Source organism: Elephas maximus, chromosome 9, assembly GCF_024166365.1.
Source record: "Elephas maximus indicus isolate mEleMax1 chromosome 9, mEleMax1 primary haplotype, whole genome shotgun sequence".
Lineage (NCBI taxonomy): Eukaryota > Metazoa > Chordata > Mammalia > Proboscidea > Elephantidae > Elephas > Elephas maximus.
Genome location: NC_064827.1, coordinates 113,308,409 through 113,327,957, shown reverse-complemented (window position 1 = coordinate 113,327,957; position 19,549 = coordinate 113,308,409). Strand labels below are relative to the sequence as shown.

Sequence of the window (19,549 nt, the reverse complement as noted above, 5' to 3'; positions counted from 1 at the left end):
GGGGGAGGGGTGGAGGGCAGGTGGGGATGAGGAGACATTCCATGAAAGGGATCTGACAGGTAGGCAAAAGCTACATGTTTCCTTCAAATTACAGTTGACAGCACAAATCGTGTGAACCTCTTAGGGCCATTTGTGGGTTCTTTCTCAGATCCTCAGCACAGAGGCTCTACTCTAGACTTCAATTCTTATCTACATACCTGCTTTTGTGCCCCTACAGCCACCTTTTCCCCAACTCTGGGAGGTAGGTTCTTGAATTATTACACGGGCACCAGTACTTCATGAACAAAATTCAGGACACTTTGTCTAATGGAAGGTGGGGTACATATAGAGACAAGGAATCTGAGTGTTTGAAATTAGGGTTTTCTGAGAAGTTCCATTGTGTTTGGTGTGTGTGCATACAGTATTGTATGCATTATTGTTTAGGAAGCAGTCCTTGTGTCCCTGAACTCCCGTTCATTACTGAAAACTCTGGGGGCTGCAGTATGGCCAGCCTTACTCATGATCCTTTTTCCTGGAAAGTCCCTCTGTATCAAAGGAAGGCCGACAGCCTCTAATTCCATGACCAGAAGTAGATTCCTGTTGTTTCTCAGTTTATTATGTTGTACATTCATATTTAAGTATCTTATTCCGAACCATGACTGTAATTCAGTAATTAAACAAACATACCTCTGCATGATTAAAAAGTCAAAGAATTCCAGATAGATTGTACAGTGGCAACTCCTCCCCAACCCCCACACCTTTTCTTGGCGACCAAATTCTCCATCTGAGTGGAAGTCAATGATATTTTCTATTTCTTTTTCCTCTTCCCAAAAATATTGTATGTGACTTAGAGTAACTAACAGAAGCTATGCTCATTTACCAAAAGTGCTTTCAGTTTCCTTTTTTCTCATACAATTAAGGTGTGTTCCTATATACGTATATATGTATTTTCCCTTAAAATTAATGCAATCTTGTGCATTTATGCTTTTTTTTTCCTTTCTGAATCAATGATCCTGTTTGTATTCTTACATATATCCTAGATTCTACAATAAGAACTTTAACATCCTTGTTAACTTCAAAGTTACCCCAAGAATAGGCTTGCTGGATTTAGGAAGTAAAATACAGGACTCCAAAGAATCCCTGTGTAATATGGGGACATGCTTTCAAGAACACTGCACCACGAGGTCTCCAAAAAAACATTAGTCCTTGTTCCTCAGAAATTTGAAGTTGACAAGTGGCCTGTATTTTATCTGGAAAACCCACTGGAGTTAAAAAAAAAAAAAAAACTTAGCTATTATGACTTACTCACCCTCATAAGAACAGAACTGAATTTGTAGTCAGAAGGTCAGAGTTGGAATCTTGGTTCCATAAGCAAAACACAGCACTCAAACCAAACAGCACACCAATTATACAGAATCTTACAGGTCATTTTGATCATCTGGGATATTAAATGGTCATCAAACGCTCTGGAGCCTGTAGGCTTAGTGGGCATGGGAGCAGATACAAGGACCATGGAGAAGAAAATCTATTTCTCTGAAACTAAATGAGCTTAGGAATCAACTCGAGGGCAATGAGTTTTTGTTTTTTGTTTTTTTTCCCAGCAGCTCTGGGTTCTTCAGGTGTTAGATAGAGCCCCGTGGCCCTAAAATGGGTGAGTATCTTGAGGCCAAAACAGGATTCTACTCACCAAAGTCAAATCACACACACACTTGCTCCTATCAAACCCCTGCCTGGCCATTCTGAGCCATGAAGTCCTACACACACCCCTGCTCTTTGGAATTCAAGCTTATCAAGGTATGTGCTCATATCTTTGTGGGAGTCGTGGTAGAATGTTCACTAAATAAAGTATGTTTGACTATTTTTTTATCATCAGCATAATTTTCAGTGTACTAAAATGAGTTGAAAGAGCGCTCATTTTGTTGTTTCAGGAAGAGATGCTTGATGCAAAATTGGTTCAGGAAGATGAAAGGTGCTGAACCTACGTGATTGCAATGAGAAAAGTAACGTGAGACCAACTTTAATCCTGCTCTCACAGCAGTAGTGGCCTTCAGATGGGAGGCTGTAAAGGAAGGAGAGAGACATTGAGGAGGAGTGTTCCACAACGACAGGCTTCACTCAGAAAATTTCCTTGCTGGCACTAACTTAGATTCTTGTCACTGGGGAAGAAATTTTGACTCAAGAGGGTAATGTGGAAAAAGACAATAGTAGTCGTATTATAGTGGAGAAGCAGAGCATTGGAAGCCCCTCTTTGCTACAATTATGTGACAGGGCCATTTCATAAGATGGTCCTCATGAATTGCCTTGTGATGTCTGAGTTTTATCTGAAATATAAACCTGATAAGACCCAATGAATATTTCTATCTTCAGCATCCACAGTGTTTGCCCAACCTGTGTGAAAAGAGCGCCTGCATGCAGCTTCTGCCTCTCTAGAAATTGCTTGGGCTTAATTCCCTGCAACCAGGGAGTAGCTTCTTGCATGCATCTATCTTTGTATTTTCTCTGGCACCTACAATGAACAACTCTACTTATGTCTTAGCTTAGATGATGAAGTTAGAGAGATTCAAGAAAAACGGCCCTGATATTTTTAAAAGCTACTCATGGTGATCGATAAAAGTAAAATCTTGGCGACTTTTCTTAGGACTTGATCTTCTATCATGTAGCAACCTTAAATGATTTTCAATCCAGGCTGATGGTGGGGCAAATCAGTGCATCTAGTCCTTCAAGAAACGCAGACTTGCTCTTTGATACTTCCGCTTGCCAGTTAGTCCATCAATTTTTTCCCATTGTACATACTTATTTGGATTTAGGACCATTGGATTTGAATGAGTGAGCCCAGAGCCAATGATTTAAACATAGCATTGTGGAGGAACATTAATGTCCACATTCTGCAATTTCCTTTTCTACTGCCTGAAAATATTCGACCATTGAAGCGTATGTGACTAAATTAGCCCTTAGGAAATTTACTAATATTTGTCGTGAAAGTGCAAAGCCAAAAGTCCTTTGGAACTGGCTCTCAGACCATCACTATAGAAAAACTCTAAGGCCTGTACTGACCACTGAAAAAAATCATCTCTGTTCTTGGGTCATAGAACACAGATGACAGACGATCTTCCACCCAACGTCAGAGCATTGGAGGAAATGACAAGATGTGATGACTGAGTCTTATTCAACTACTGTGATTTCTCTCTGAGCCTGTGCACTTGGAGGCTCCATGTGTTGGCTCTGTAGGGTCATGCAGGGAGTCATCCAAGGGAGTGAGAAGTAATACGAATCTTGTAACTTCCAGAAAAAGCTATCTGATTATTGAAATTTTTCTTAAAAAAAAAAAACCTTAAAAGCAATACAATGATGCAATTCTGGTACAGATTTTTTCAGGGCTAACAGGAATAATGAATTTATATTAATAAAAAAAAGGAATGTAGACAGGAAGGAAGGAACACTGGCTGAGACGTATTCCTAATCACTAAACAGGAGAAAAGTAAACTGAAGTACACATATTGAGGACTTTTCCCTTAAGAGATCTCTTAGCATGCATTCCTAGAAGATTTGCAGAGCCAGGGACAGTGAGATTACGGTATAATGCACGTAAAAACGCAAATACAATGTAGTAGGAAGTGCAGAGGCAGGCGATGTGAAAATCAAGCATTTCTTATTGCAAGGCAGTCTGGGAGGTTTGAATTATCAGCAGGGATGCCTGAGGCAAAATTTTGCCCTTGGGTGATGGAGTTCTTGCCTTCTAAGAGCAGCATTGCTGTGTGCCTTGTCTAGTAGGAAAACTGGGAGGCCATATCTGGAATTAGGGGCTTTAAAAAGAGCAAGCTTGATACCGTCCACATTTCAATTGAGTTTATTTCTCACTTTGTTAACTAATTCTTCTTAAGCAGCAATCTTTGAAATTTGGACTAAAGGAGCACCGTAGTTATTGGTGATATTCATTGATTTTGGAGCGAATCTGTTACTTAGGTATAAAGTGACTTCAGGGGTTAGTTGCAGTTCAAGAATTGATGGGTATTTTGGCGCAGTGTTTCCGGGGAGTACTCAAGTCTGAACTAGTTCAGTAAGCCTGTTTTTTTGTTCTTTTTTTAATGAATTTGGGATTCTGTGCCACATTTTTCTCCCATTCTCTCTGAATCCATCTATTATGGCCCTGATCCCAAGGGATGGTAGTGGTAGCTGGGAATCATCTAGTCTTCTGGTCTCAGGGCAGATGAGGCTGTGGTTTATGTAGACTGTCTTGTAGACAAGTTTCTTTTTGAGTCTTTGGTTTCCTACATTCTCTTTTGCTGCAGATGAGTAGAGACCAAGAGTTGTATCTGAGAAGGCCACTATCAAGCTTTTAAAAGCCCAGACACTACTCAGCAAACTAGGACATAGTATATAACTTTATGAACTGTATTATGCCAATGGACCCAGATGTTTCACCAGACTTTAGTCTTAATACTTCAAATCCAGAAGACCAATTCCGTGAGGTGTTTGCTTATGCCTAAGAAATATTCATAATTGTTCCCTCTATGTGATTTATTATGTATATTAATAAGTGTGCACACAGGCCCACAGATGTATACACATATACAGATGCACCTATATTTACATGTATGTACTCTCTTACATACATACTTATACACATACATACTTACCTGCATGTATATATACCTGCATATATATCTTTTGGTTGTTTTCCCTTATGTTTCAAAATTACTTATTACATGCTATTACTAACAAGTTCTTTTTGCTTGTGTACATTTTACTGACATGGTCTATGTTCATCAAGCTGTGTACACTTCACCCTCATTCGGTGTTACCTTTCGCATCACCAAAAATAACCAGTGTCTACTCTCTAGGAAGTGAATTTCCATTTTCCCCCACCCCGTCTCTGGTAAACACTAGTGAACATCATTTTCTGCATATTTTTATTTGTTCATGTCGTTTCATAAATGTCATAACAGAAAATATTTGTTTTATTTTATGACTGACTTATTTCACTGGAAGTAATGCCCTCCAGGTTCTTCCATGTTCCAAGGTGTTTATGGAACTCATTTTTATTTATTGCTGAGTAGTATTCCATGGTATGTATGCATCATATTTTACTTTTCCATTCAACTATTGACAGGAACTTAGGTTGTTTCCATCTTTTTGCTATTGTGAATAGTGCTGCAATGAAAATAGGTGTGCATAGGTTTGTTCATGGCACTTCTATAGATCCCTAGGGTATACACCTGCAGTGGGATTGCTGGGTTATATGGCAGCTCTACCTTCAGTTGTTTTAGGAACCACCAGACTATTTTGCAAAATAGCTACATCATTTTGCATTTTCACCAGCAAAGGATGAGGGTTCCAATATCTCCACATCCCCTCCAAGGCTTGTTGTTTTCCCTTTTTTTGTTTTTGATTATTTTATCTTAGCCATCGTAGTTGGAGTGAAATGGTATGTCATTGTGGCTTTGGTTTGCATTTCCCTGATGCTAATGATGCTGAGCATCTTCTCATGTGTCTGGTGGCCATTTGAATATTCTCTTTGGTGAAATGTCTGTTCATGTTCTTTGCCCGTTTTCTGGTATGGTTATTTGTCTTTTGATTAAGTTGTGGAAGTTTGCTATATATTTTAGATATTAGACTCTGATCACTTTATCATTCCCAAAGAATTTTTCCCAGTGTGTAGGCTGTCTTTTCCCTATTTTTATGAAGTCCTTTGATGAACATCAGTATTTAACTTTTATGCGGTCCCAGTTATCTATTTTGTTTTCTAATGCTTGTGCATTCACTATTGAGTTTGATAAACTGTTTGAAAACCATATATGTCCAAAAGGTTTACTCCTAAATTTTCTTCCAAGAACTGTATGGTTCTAAACGTAAATTTAGGTCCTTGAACCGTACTGATTTAGTTTTTGTGTATGGTGTCAGGTATAGATCTTGTTTCATTTTTCTGCTTGTGGAAATCCAGTTTAGCCAGCACCATTTGTTGAAGAGACTCTTCTTTCCCCTTTGAACGGATTTGACTCCTGTGTCGAAAATCGATTGACCACAGAGGCTTGGATTTATTTCTGGATTTTCAATTCTGTATCATTAGTCTATTTGTCTACCATTGAACCAGTACCAGGCTGTTTTGATTTACTGTAGGTGTGGAATATGTTTTGAAGTCAGGAAGTGTGAGGCCTGTGACTTTGTTCTTCCTTTACGAAATTGCTTTGGCTATTTGGGGCCTCTTGTCTTCTCACAGAACAATGAGGATTATTTTCCATTTATCTAAAGAAAACTATAGTAATTTTGATTAGGTTTGCATTCTATCTGTAGATCACTTTGTGTAGTATTGACACCTTGACCATTTTAAGTCGTCCAATCCATGAGCACGGAATGTCTTCCCATCTATTTAAGTCTTCTTTAATATCTTTCAGCAGCATTTTATAATTTTCATTGTATAAGCCTTTCACATCACTGGGTACATTTATTCCTATATGTTTTATTTTCTTAAATGCTATTGTAAATGGACTTCTTTTCATTCCATAAATATTTATTTTGGAACAAAAATTCCATAAATTTTTATTCAATTTCAGAAATGCTAAGGATGTGGCTTAAGCCATTCTGCTTACAAGGAACAAGGACCTAAGGAAAGCCAGAAGCTACTACTTTCTGGGAGCTGCCTCTCAACTCTCTTGGTCAATCAAGGTAACAAGTAAGTTTCAGACAAAACATTGGTGCCTCAACATTTATTGTGAAAATGCCTATGTATTAAATAAATGCAGCAGGAAATATACCGTATGACAGTAAATGTAGTGGGAAAAACCTTAGGAATGGCGTCGGGAGAAACTATGTCTTACGTTTCCCAGGTCTGAAATTCTTTGGTTGTGCAGTTCTGTACTGGAATTTTCAAAGTGAATAGGAAAAAGAAACAGTATTTTTTGAAAGTCCATTCTGCAGAAGGAATGAATGTGGTCCAGAGTGCATCTAAATGTGGAAGAGCACTCTTCCCAATTCCAGGATACTGTATTTTAAGTGGAGGCCTGGTTGCAAAGTAGTTAAAAGCCCAGCTGCTAACAAAAAGTTGGCAGTTCAAATCCACCATCCACTCCTTGCAAACTCTATGGGTCAGTTTCACCTTGTCCTATATTTTATGGGGTGGCTGTGAGTCAGAATCCACTCACAGCAAAGGGTATGCTTTAGGTAAGGAGGCATGACGGTGCGACGCTAAGCCCGCCCTGGTTTAGGAGCTCACGCATGCGTACAACCTCCTGGGACAGGGCTCGGGACGCGCGAACTGATGCCCTCTAAGGGCCTCAGGCGTCAGTTGCGGAAGGTCCCCTTCTGGGAGGCGCGCGGGCAGGAGCAGGAAGGGCAGGGTCCCTAAGGGTAGGTCTCGCGGCTGGGCTGGGCTGTGCCAGGGGAGGCCTCAGACCCTGCACACAGGAGCGCACCGCTCTTCCGCTTTCTCATAGGTCAGTTCTATTACAAAGGAAGGTAAGGGGCACGCAAACATCCTTGGTAATGTTGCTGCTATGCTTTACCCTCCTAAAGGCTCTTGGGTTATTTGCAGGCGTGGGTTTTGTACAGGGAGATCCCCTTTCCTGGTGTAGAATTCAGTGCCCTCAGGTTGCCAGTTTGTCCTGTGCTGGCAGTATTTATACCACGGGAAATGGCAAAGGCTGCATCTCAGGACTGCAGTGATTGTTTTCCTACTTGGTGGACTGAAAATGGGGGAGGAAATTTCAATAATGCCAGTTTAAACTGACAAGTGTGTCAAGTCATTATCTGTTGCGTTCTGAAGAATACCTAATTTTGAACAATCTTTAAGGATTTGAAAAGCACTCTCTGTTTAAGCACAGAAAGAGCTCGTGTCAAGGAAAATTCAGTCAAGTTCCAGCCTACGACCTCACTTATCTTAGGTCTTCCTTGTTAACGTAAGAAACACGTCAACCAATATTCATGTTCAAATGACACTAATTTGCTCAGGAAGTGAGTGACTTTGCTGAATTGACTAAAAACCAAGCGTTTATATGTACTGTCGTGCATGGAATCATGATCGACTTGCAAGCATGGTGGGTTAAGGATGCAAGAGGTTTGCAAAGATCTACAAAAGCCTCCTGCTAATGATGTGTGTATAAAAGATTTCCAGTCACGAGTACTGCATGTTCGATTGAGATCAGTAAAGTGTGTGCCACTCCTCCATGTGTATCTGGGACATTTTGTACGTGTGTATAATTCTGCAGAAAGCCAGTGTGGGTGTGTAATCCTTTGTCAGCACACAACTGTGTGTGCATTTGAGGCTTTAAGGTGCTGCTGTATTTGTGTTTCTATCCTGGAGCAGTGGAGTGAGTCTCTGTGGGTGCATTTGGAATGTGAGGCACGTGTGTATATTAAGAGGCTGTCGGTGGTCCGTGTGTGTACTTGAGGAGATGAGAAAGTTTTGTGTTTGATTTTTGAGGGTGAAGTACTTGTGCAGTGTTGTGTATTCTGGAAATAGGGCAGAGATACAGTTGCAGGCCTCGTATGTTGAGAGGTGTGAGTGCTCCTGTCCCTATTATTTGGGACTCTGTTGGAAATGTGTTTCTATGAATTCACAATTTGGGGGTTGTGTATGTGTTGAATGGGTTCTTGGGAAGTTGATATTTGTATTGAAATGTGTGGGTTGGTGGTGTCTGCATGAATATTTGTGGTTCAGTATGAGTGTGTTCTTGTAGGGTTTGGAATGTGTTTCTCTGCTTTACAATGGGCATCTGAGGGAGTGTGCCTGTGTGTATTAGTTTGGGTGTAGGGCCTGTTCTTTTTGTTTATTTGGGGAATGAGGGAGGATCACTGGTGTGTACTCAGGGCATGCTGTGTGAATGTGTTGCTTTGGGTGCTTTCCTGGAGTTGCACAAGCATTCTTCCATGTTTGGTCTGGGTTGGAAACGTACTGTGGAAAATTGGGAATTGATTTCTGTTGGAGTATTTTGGATTGTTGGACTATGTGTAGGCAGGCAGTGTGAGGTTATATTGATATTGGAACATGTAGTGTTGCCAGGTGAAAAACCCAGGTTTTGCTTGGCATGACTTGCTATAGCCAATAAAGAAGAGGGTGAGGTGGGATATCAGAAAGACGCCTTTATCTCCCTGTACACAGAAGGGAGCAATCGGGACTGTTCCCTCCAAGACTGCTCACAGGCAGCTTGGAGAGGTAAGCTTTTAGGACAGCAGACAAGGAAATGCAAATTCCTCATGAATATTCAGGATTGACCTTCAGGCAGGAGCTCAGAGCTTGGTGATGACTATGCCTTTTCTTTAGACAAGGGTTCCATCCCCAGGATGGCAGAAGAGGTTGATTCTCTTTCATTAGGATGTTAAGTCTCTACCCAGAGGCAGGTGGAGGCCATCTATGGCCCTTTCTGTAGTCACCTTGTCGAGGACAAGTTTAAAAGAATGTGCAGCTTATTCTGCTCAGTGTGGGAGGATAAGCCAGAGCAGGTGTCTCTCAGAAGGGTTAGGCTCTGAGGCTGCCTGCCTCAATAGGGCCATATTTTTGCCAACTTTTAGTATCCTGGATAATTTAGGTTATGTTTGGGGTATGCGGACAGTTGTATGTGTAATGAGTTTGTGTGTTTCATGAAGGGGCATGGCCGTTTGGATGAATATTATCTAGAGCTAGGTGTAATATTTTTCAGTAGGGAGTATGGTATGTAATGTGAAATGAGGAGGCGTGTATCTGATGAAAAGATGGGGCTGTGTATTTGCACATGGAGTGGGAGAATTGTTTTTACATGTAGTAGATGCAGGTTGACATGGTTATGTGTGAGATACTGAGAATGTGGCTGTTTCGGAACATGAGATAATGGACCCGGAACGGGGTTCCAGTGTATTTATTCAGGATGTGCAAGAGATATTTCATTGTAAGTGAGGAGTATATACTGGTGTGTGTAAGTCAGGAGTGGGTGGGTGAATTATTCTTGGAGTATTCTACACGTGTTTCTTTGGAGAATATTAGGGTGTTTCAAGGTGTATTTGGGCATGTTCGGATGTTGAGGAAGGGAGGCTGTATTCTAGAGACATGTGATAATCTATAGTGTTTTGGGTGATGTACACTTTGAGGAATTGGGGGTATTCGTGTGTGTCTGTGTATGCTGTCTCTGGCATGTGTGAGCGCATGGGTGCATAATGGTGTGGGTTGTGTATGTATGTTAGCTAGAGTGCAAGGATTGTTGATGTTTTGAAGTTTTACCTGCATCTCTGAATGTGTGAGGTGTATACCCGTGGTTGGGTTTTGAGTGAGTGTATGGAGGGCTTGTATCTGTATGAAGGCAGTTAGGGTTCTTCTTTGTGCCAATTCTGGTCTAATTCTTGCAGAATTTGGTGGTATAGCTCGTATGTACGTTTTCAGTGTTCATGGGATGTACTTATATGTTAATAATACAGTTTGTATGTGGTTGTGTGTGTATTTGGTTTCATTGGTTTTCTGGGGTGTTTATTCTGGAAGATGTGGGAGGTTCAGGATGTACATTTGGAAACTGAGAGGGTTTATATAAATTGTGCATGCATTTGGGAATTGTGTGTTATGTATGTTTTAGAGATGTAGAATTTCGTGTGGGTCTGTTTTAGGGTGGCCTATTTTTTTATGAGGTGAGATTTTGAACTTGGTGGTGTTAGAGAGCTTAATTGTGTGTATGGTATTCAGTGAGTATATCTGGGTCCTCTTGGTTGTACATGTGTGTGTTCAGGCACGTGTGGAGAGTATATACATAGCTGTAGGAATGGCTGTGAGTATTCACAGTCCATAGGGTTTTTGTCTTAAGACTATAGGCAGTATGAGGTGGTATGTTTGTGTATTCAGGGTGTGGGTAGTAGTTATATGTGTGTGTTCAAGAGTTGTGAGGAGCTGTGTCTCCTGGAAATGTACGGTGATACTTGGTTTACATATTAGGGATGGGAGTTAAGGGTCCTTCTCATTGTGCAGGTGGAATGTGTGTACGTACTAATAGGAAAGTGGATCAGGTATGCTGGAATCAGCTCCTGTTAACTTGGAATAGTAGACGGTGTTTATCTCTGCCCAAGTGTGGGTCAGTGACATCAGGCTGGTAGCTTCAGATGGGCCATGGCGGAATTATTTATATCAGGGAAATTGTCAATCTCTACAAATCAAGATTTACCACACTCCCCCCCACAGAGAGGATTGATAAGTTTTTACCGACATGACACTGGTCAGTGCATGTCTGTTGTGTGTGTGTGTGTTTAAGTGCGTTTAAGTCTGTGTGTCTGTGCATGTCCCTGTGTGTCATTAAAATGTGCTAAGCAAGAACATTTAGGCATCATTGGGGTACTCTACTGGAGGTTGTGAGTGGAGCATCTGGGGGACTTGGGCCCTTCTGTGTGTCCATGGAAAAGGGATGTGGCAACATTGTATTCTTTCATCTCCCTTTTTCAAGCTCTATGCTTAATAAACAGTCTGAGAAGCTGGACTATATGAAAAAGAATGGGGCATGAGGTCTGGAGGAAAGTCATTGACAATCTGGGATATGCAGCTGACACACCTTGCATGCTGAAAATGAAGGCTTGAAGCACTCCCTGATAAAGGTCAAAGACTATAGCCTTCAGTGCGGATTATACTGAACATAAAGAAAATGTAGACAAATTTGAAGTTGTCAAGGGTTTCATGCGCCTTGAATCCACAATGAAGACCCATGGAAGCAGCAGTCAGGACACCAAAGGACATTTTGCATTGTCAAATCTGCTGCAAAAGACCCCCTTAAATTTCTAAAAATGAAAGGTGTCACATTGACATTTTGTATTGGGCAAATCTGCTGCAAAAGACCCCCTGAAATTTCTAAAAATGAAAGCACACCTGACCCAAAACTGGCTGCCTTTCTATATAGTCAAAGAGCACTGGTAACCAGGAGGTAGGGAAAACACACCTGGGCCTGGGAAGAGAAGGCCCCAAGAACCCTAAGTTGACGGGACCTCAGTTGGCTGAGAAACAGCCAGATACAAGGTTAAACAGCCAGAATCCCTCCAACCTTGGCTGTGGGTAGGGTGAATCTTCTGATGTGCCCCTGTGCTGAGATGTGTGAGATACAGGCAAAGGTCTCAGTCACACCTGAGCAGATGTATGGGGCCGAGCCTAGATCTGGTGAGTCAGAGCAGCTGACAGGTGAGGGGATTGAGGAACTGGGTCTGTGTTCCTTGAACAATCTGGAAGAAGATGACAGATGCCCTATTTATAGTAGTGCTTCCCAGCCACACCCCTTGTCTTTTCTGTCACAGGAGGCCTCAGGAACCCAAGAGAGAATGGACTGGATTTCCCCTGGTTTGTCTCATCTCTAGTTCTGATCCCTACCTTCCCAGGTAGGGTTGGTGCCAGTTCCTTGGAAGTGCGAGAAGCAGGGCAGGGCTTGGGGTGGAATAAGGACAGGGGAGGGCATGGGGAAGCCCTGTGCCTGAGGGAGGGCAGGGAAGTTGGATCTAGAGAGCTTGGGGAGGCCCACCTGTGAATAGACATGGCTCTTAACTTCCCTGAGTCCTTTCTTTTCTGAAGCCTCAGGATGCTGCTAGCACTGGAAGTCTCATCTCAGCATCCTGTTTTTCTGATAGGGTGACCTGACCTTCTTTATTTTCCCCCATATTATGTTTAGCTTCAAACACAACAGAGGATGTCAAATGACCATGGTGGACCCCAGTTGACTCCACACATGCCTCCTACCTCACTTTGACCCACCAAGGACTTCTGAGCCTTATGGTGAGTCTCCATTGTGGTAGATTCTACTGCCCCAAAGTATACCGACACCTCCTTCTGGAATAATCCAGTAACTGCTTCTTTGTAGTACCAATGGATTACTTGCAGCTTGCCCAGCCTGCTTCATATGCTATTCCCAACATGATGACCTACTTTGTAGTAGTTATGTACTCTTGTTGGCAGAATGGGGATTGGCCTGGTTTTATATTGTAAAATATCATGTATTTTTAAATACGGTATTTAATCTGTAATACATGGTAGGATTTCATAGGTTTCTTTTCATTTGGTTTTGAAGATTCTTTTTGTCATTGCTTGGTTTTTAGCAATCACTCCTCATGCTTTCTGCCTCCATCCCTCCTAGCCATTAATCTGCTCTATATCTTTGCATATTGTAGATTTTCAGGTAAAGCGGGATCCTTCTTGGGATTTCAGTTATTTCACTCAGAACAGTGTTTTCACGGTCCATGCATTTATCGCATGTTTCAGAACTTCATTGCTTTTTATGGTTGAATAATATTGTGTGTAACTATAGGTCGCATTTTGCGTTTCCATTCATCTATTTTTTTTTTTTTTTTTTTGCACAGCAGGGGAACACATTTACTTTTCAGTTCCTGGTTTCAGCCCCCAACCCCATGTTGCTGTATATGGTGAAGATGATGGTGGTGCCCGTGGTGCCTCACTCCTGGAGTGGGCGGGGAGAGGGACATTTAGGAGGACAGGGCTTGGTACAGGGCTTGGGGGGGTATGGAGGGGAGCATGGCGGGGGGTACAGAGGGGCACTTTGGTGCGCATGGTGATGGACACTTGTTGCGTGGGCACTTGTCAGAGCACAGTTGCAACAGCTTCCTTAAACAGCTGGGCTGACATTTGGACTCACACTCTTGTTCACACTTGGGCTCACACTTTTGTTCACCCTTGGACTCAGTCTTTTGTTCACTAGATTTACTTTTATCATCACTCGACATTGTTTCTTGATTTTCTGGCCCTTCCCCCCCCCCCCCCCGCCTACCGCCCCCATCTTGGTAGAGAACTTGACAAGTAGTCGAGGGAAGTGGATGTTATGGCTATGCTCAGGAAGGTGGGCTTTCCCTCTGGTTCCTCCATCCAGCTCTGAAGAATCCAGGGAAGGGGGGAGGGGGACCCCTCATCTGTGAGATCATGCCCGGCATCATCAAGGAGGTATCGTTGTGTGGCTGCAGAGCTCCAGCTCAACACCAGAGCTTGTTGTGAGAGTAGACCTATGAGTAATCACCCTCTTTGCTGTCCCAACTCTTCCCTCAGAATTCATGCTGGTGAAAGCAGACTGCAGTGAAGGCTACTGAGCTCTAAGTGTAGTCAGGCACACTGCTGCCAGGAACAGAAAAGCTTCTCACTAGGGCTACCCATAGTCTCTGTTTTCTCCCCCAGCCTCTCCAAACACTGCTATTTTGTGTGGTGTTGAGTCGATTCTGACTCATGGTGACGCTATAGAACAGAGTAGAAATTCCCCATAGGGTTTCCAAGGCTGCAACTTTTTTTTTATTGTGCTTTAAGTGAAAGTTTACAAACCAAGTCAGTCTCTCATATAAAAACTTATATACACCTGGCTACATCGCCCTAGTTGCTCTTCCTTTAATGAGACAGCACACTCCTTCCCTCCACTCTCTAATTTATGTCCATTTGGCCACCTTCTGACCCCCTCTGCCCTCTCCTCTCCAGATAGGGGCTGCCCACATAGTCTCATGAGTCTACTTGATCCAAGAAGCTCACTATTCAGCAGTATCATTTTCTATCCCATAGTCCAGTCCAATCCCTGTCTGAAGAGTTGGCTTTGGGAATGATTCCTCTCTTGGGCTAATCAAAGGTCCGGGGACCATGACCTCTGGGGTCCTTCTAGACTCAGTCAGATCATTGAGTCTGGTCTTTTTAGGAGAATTTGAGGTCTGCATCCCACTGCTCTCCTGCTCCTTCAGGGGTTCTCTGTTATGTTCCCTGTCAGGGGCAGTCATAGGTTGTAGCCAGGCACCATCTATTTCTTCTGGTCTCAGGCCGATGTGGTCTCTGGTTTATGTGGTCCTTTCTGTCTCTCGGGCTCATAATTATCTTGTGTTCTTGGTGTTCTTCATCCTCCTTTGGTCCAGGTGGGTTGAGACCAATTGAAGCATCTTAGATGGCCACTTGCTAGCATTTAAGACCCCAAACACCACTCTCCAAAGTGGGATGCAGAATGTTTTTTCAGGAGATTTTATTATGCCAATTGACTTAGAAGTCCCCTGAAACCATGGTCCCCAAATCCCCGCCCCTCCTACACTGGCCTTCGAAGCGTTCAGTTTATTCAGGAGACTTCTTTGCTTTTGGTTTAGTCCCATTGTGCTGACCTCTCCTGTATTGTGTGTTGTCTTTCCCTTCACCTAAAATAATTCTTATATACGATCTAATTAGTGAAAACCCCTCTCCCTCCTCCCTCCCCACTCTCCTAGCAATTAAAGAATATTTTCTTCTCTGTTTAAACTATTTTTCGAGTTCTTATAATAGTGGGCTCATACAATATTTGTCCTTTTGCAACTAATTTCACTAAGCATAATGCCTTCCAGATTCGTCTATATTATGAACTATTTCACAGATTCATCATTGCTCTTTATCAATGCTTAGTATTCCATTGTGTGACTGTTCATGGGTACGTCGATTGCTTCTATCTTTTTCCTATTCTAAAAGATGCTGCAGTAAACATGGGTGTGCATGTATCTGATCGTGTCAAGACTCTTATTTCTCTAGGATACATTCCAAGGAGTGGGATTGCTGGATTGTGTGGTGGTTCTATTTCTAGCATTTTAAGGAGGGGCCAAATCGATTTCCAAAGTGATTGTACCATTTTACATTCCCACCAGCAGTGTATAAGTGTTCCAGTCTCTTCACAACCTCGCCAACATTCATTATTTTGTGTTTTTTGGATTCATGCCAGCCTTGTTGAAGTGAGATGGAATCTCATTGTAGTTTTCATTTGCGTTTCTCTAATGGCTAATGATCATAAGCACTTCCTCATGTATCTGTTAGCTACCTGAATGTATTCTTTAGACAAGTCTCTGTTCATATCCTTTGCCCATTTTTTACTTGGCTCATTTGTCTTTTTGTAGTTGACTTTTTGCAGTATCATGTAGATTTTAGTGATCAGATGCTGATCATAAATGTCATAGCTAAAAAAACTTTTTCCCAGTCTTTGGATGAGCATAGGTGCTTGATTTTTAGGAGCTCCCAGTTATCTAGTTTCTCTTCTGCATCGTTAGTAATGTTTTGTATACTGTTTATGCCATGTATTAGGGCTCCTAGCATTGTCCCTATTTTTTCTTCCATGATCTTTATCGTTTTAGATTTTATATTTAGGCCATTGATCCATTTTGAATTATTTTTTATGCATGGCGTGAGGTATGGGTCTTGTTTCATTTTTTTGCAGATGGATATCCCGTTAAGCCAGCACCATTTGTTAAAGAAACTGTCTTTTACCCATTTAACTGACTTTGAGCTTTTATCAAATATCAGTTGCTCATATGTGGATGGATTTATGTCTGGATTCTCAATTCTGTTCCATTGGTCTATGTATTGTTGTTGTACCAGTACCAGGCTGGTTTGACTACTTTGGAGGTATAATAGGTTCTAAAATCAGGTATAGGGAGGCCTCCCACATTGTTCTTCTTTTTCCGTAATGCTTTACTTATCCAGGGCCTCTTTCCCTTCCATATGAAGTTGGTGATTTCTTTCTCCATCTCATTAAAAAAAGTCGTTGGAATTTGGATCGGAATCGCATTGTATCTATAGATGGCTTTTGGTAGAATAGGCATTTTTACAATGTTAAGTCTTCCTATCTGTGAGCAAGGTATGTTTTTCCACTTATGCGGGTCTCTTTTGCTTTCCTGCAGCAGCGTCTCGTAGTTTTCTTTCTATAGGTCTTTTACATCTCTGGTAAGATTTATTCCTAAGTATTTTATCATCTTGGGGGCTACTTTAAATGGTATTGATTTCGCGTTTTCCTCTTGAATGTTCTTTTTGTTAGTGTAGAGGAATCCACCTGATTTTTGTATGTTTATTTTGTATCCTGATGCTGTGCTGAACTCTTCTATTAGTTTCAGTAGTTTTCCTGAGAATTCTTTAGGGTTTTCTGTGTATAAGATTATGTCATCTGCAAATAGAGATACTTTGACTTCTTCCTTACCAATCTGGATGCTTCGATTTCTTTGTCTAGCCTAATTGCTCTGGTTAGGACCTCCAGCAGAATGTTGAATAAGAATGGTGATAAAGGGCATCCTTGTCTGGTTCCTGATCTCAAGGGGAATGCTTTCAGACTCTTTCCATTTGGGATCATGTTGGCTGTTGGCTTTGTTTAAATGCCCGTTATTATGCTGAGGAATTTTCCTTCTATTCGTATTTTGCTGAGAGTTTTTATCATGAATCGGTGTTGAACTTTGTCAAATACCTTTTCTGCATCAATTGATAAGATGATGTGGTTCTTCTCTTTTGTTTTATTTATATGATGGGTTACATTGTTATTCTAATGTTGAACCATCCCTGCATACCTGGTATGACTCCCACTTAGTCATGGTGAATTATTTTTTTGATATGATGTTGAATTCTATTGTCTAGAACTTTGTTAAGCATTTTTTCATCTATGTTCATGAAGGATATAGGTCTATAATTTTCTTTTCTTGTGGTGTCTTTACCTGGTTTTGGTATCAGAGATATGCTGGCTTCACAGAATGAGTTTGAAAGTATTCCATCCTTTTCTATGCTCCGAAATACCTTTAGGAGTGGTGTTAACTCTTCTCTGAAAGTTCGGTAGAACTCTCCAGTGAATTGGTCCTCGCCAGGCCTTTTTTTTTGTTGGGAGTTTTTTGATTACCTTTTGAATCTCTTCTTTTGTTGTGGGTTCGTTTAGTTGTTCTACCTGTGTTTGGGAAACCCTGGTGGCATAGTGGTTAAGTGCTATGGCTGCTAACCAAAAGGTCAGCAGTTCGAATCCGGCAGGCGCTCCTTGGAAACTCTATGGGGCAATTCTACTTTGTCCTGTAGGGTCGCTGTGTGTCGGAATCGACTCGACAGCATTGGGTTTGGTTTTTTTGGTTTACCTCTGTTTGTGTTAGCTCAGGCAGGCAGTGTGTTTCTAGAAATTCATCCATTTCTTCTAGGTTTTCAAATTTGTTAGAGTACAATTTTCCATAATAACCAGATGTGATTCTTTTAATTTCAGTTAGGTCTCTTGTGATATCGCCCATCTCATTTCTCATTTGGGTTATTTGCTTCCTTTACCTGTTTTTCTTCTGTTAGTTTGGTCATTGGTTTATCAATTTTGTTGATTTTTTCAAAGAAGCCGCTTTTGGTCTTGTTAACTCTATTGTTTTTCTGTTGTCTATTTCATTTAATTCTGCTCTGATTTTTATTTTTGCTTTCTTCTGGTGCCTGAGGTTTTCCTTTGTTGCTCTCTTACTACTTGTTCAAGTTGTAGGGATAATTCTTTGATTTTGGCCCTTTCTTCTTTTTGCAGGTGTGCATTTATTGATATAAATCGAAGCCTGAGCACTGCTTTCACTGTGTCCCAAGGGTTCTGATATGAAGTGTTTTCATTCTCACTGAATTTTATGAATTTCTTTATTGTAACCTTAATGTCTTCTTTAACCCAGTCATTTTTTAGCTGGGTATTGCTTAGTTTCCAAGTGTTTGATTCCTTTTCCCTGATTTACTGTTATTAATTTCTACTTTTATGACCTTATGGACAGAGAAGATGCTTTGTAATATTTCAATGTTTTGGCTTCAGCTAAGGCTTGCTTTATGACCTAATATGTGGTCTATTCTAAGAAATGTTACATGTGCATTGGAAAAGAAAGTATACTTCGTTGCTGCTGGGTGGAGTGTTCTGTATATGTCTGTAAGGTCGAGTTGGTTGATGGTGGCATTTAGATCTTCCGTGTCTTTAATGAGCTTCTTTCTGGATGTTCTGTCCTTCACCGAAAGAGGTGTGTTAAAGTCTTCTACTATTATTGTGAAGCTGTCTATCTCACTTTTCAATGCTGTTAGAGTTTGTTTTATGTATCTTGCAGCCCTGTCATTGGGTGCATAAATATTTAATATTTTTTTATCCTCCTGGTATAGTGTCCCTTTATTCATTACATAGTGTTCTTCCTTATTCTTTGTGGTCGATTTAACTTTAAAGTCTCTTTAGTCAGAAATTAATATTGCCACTCCTGCCCTTTACTGGTTTTTTCTTTGCTTGATTTATTTTTTTCCATCCTTTGAGTTTGTTTGTTTGTATCTCTAAATCTAATGTGTGTCTCTCATAGGCAGCATATAGACAGATTATGTTTTGCATCCATTCTGCCACTCTCTGTCTCTTTATTGGTGCATTTAGTCCATTTACATTCGGCGTAATGATGGATAGGTGTGAGTTCATTGCTGTCATTTTGATGTCTTTTTTGTGTGTGTTATTGACAGTTTCTTTTTCCCAGTTAATTTTTTGTGCTGAGTAGTTTGTTTATATATTGTCCTTTCTTCTTATTCGTTGTAGTTGATTTTGTTTCTGCTGAGTCTCTATTTTTTTCTTGTACTTTATTTTGATGAATAGGATTGTTAGTCTCGTTTGTGGTTACCTTAATATTTACCCCCATTTTTCTAAGTTTAAACCTAACTTTTTTTTTATATATCGACTTGCCTTCCTCTCCATATGAAAGATCATTTCTTAGTCCATCTTTATTGTTTTAATGTTGTGTTCTTTTACATTACGACATCGCTGTTACCCTGTTTTGAGGGTTTTTTTCTCTTAATTTATTTTTATGATTTCCCTATCTGGGTTGACATCTGATTTCTCTGCCCAGTGTTCGAGTCTTGGGTTGATATCTGATATTATTGATCTTCTAA

General features: G+C 41.0%; 1 protein-coding gene and 1 pseudogene across 1 annotated transcript; both read right to left on the bottom strand.

The window, feature by feature from the left end:
- Nucleotides 1-19,549, bottom strand: part of LOC126083168 (transforming protein RhoA-like) — a 512,020-nt pseudogene that overhangs the window by 402,166 nt on the left and 90,305 nt on the right.
- LOC126082514 (late cornified envelope-like proline-rich protein 1) lies at nucleotides 13,347-13,635 on the bottom strand. The gene is given in 2 exon segments (XM_049895015.1): nucleotides 13,347-13,421; nucleotides 13,423-13,635. Coding segments are annotated over 2 exon segments (288 nt in total).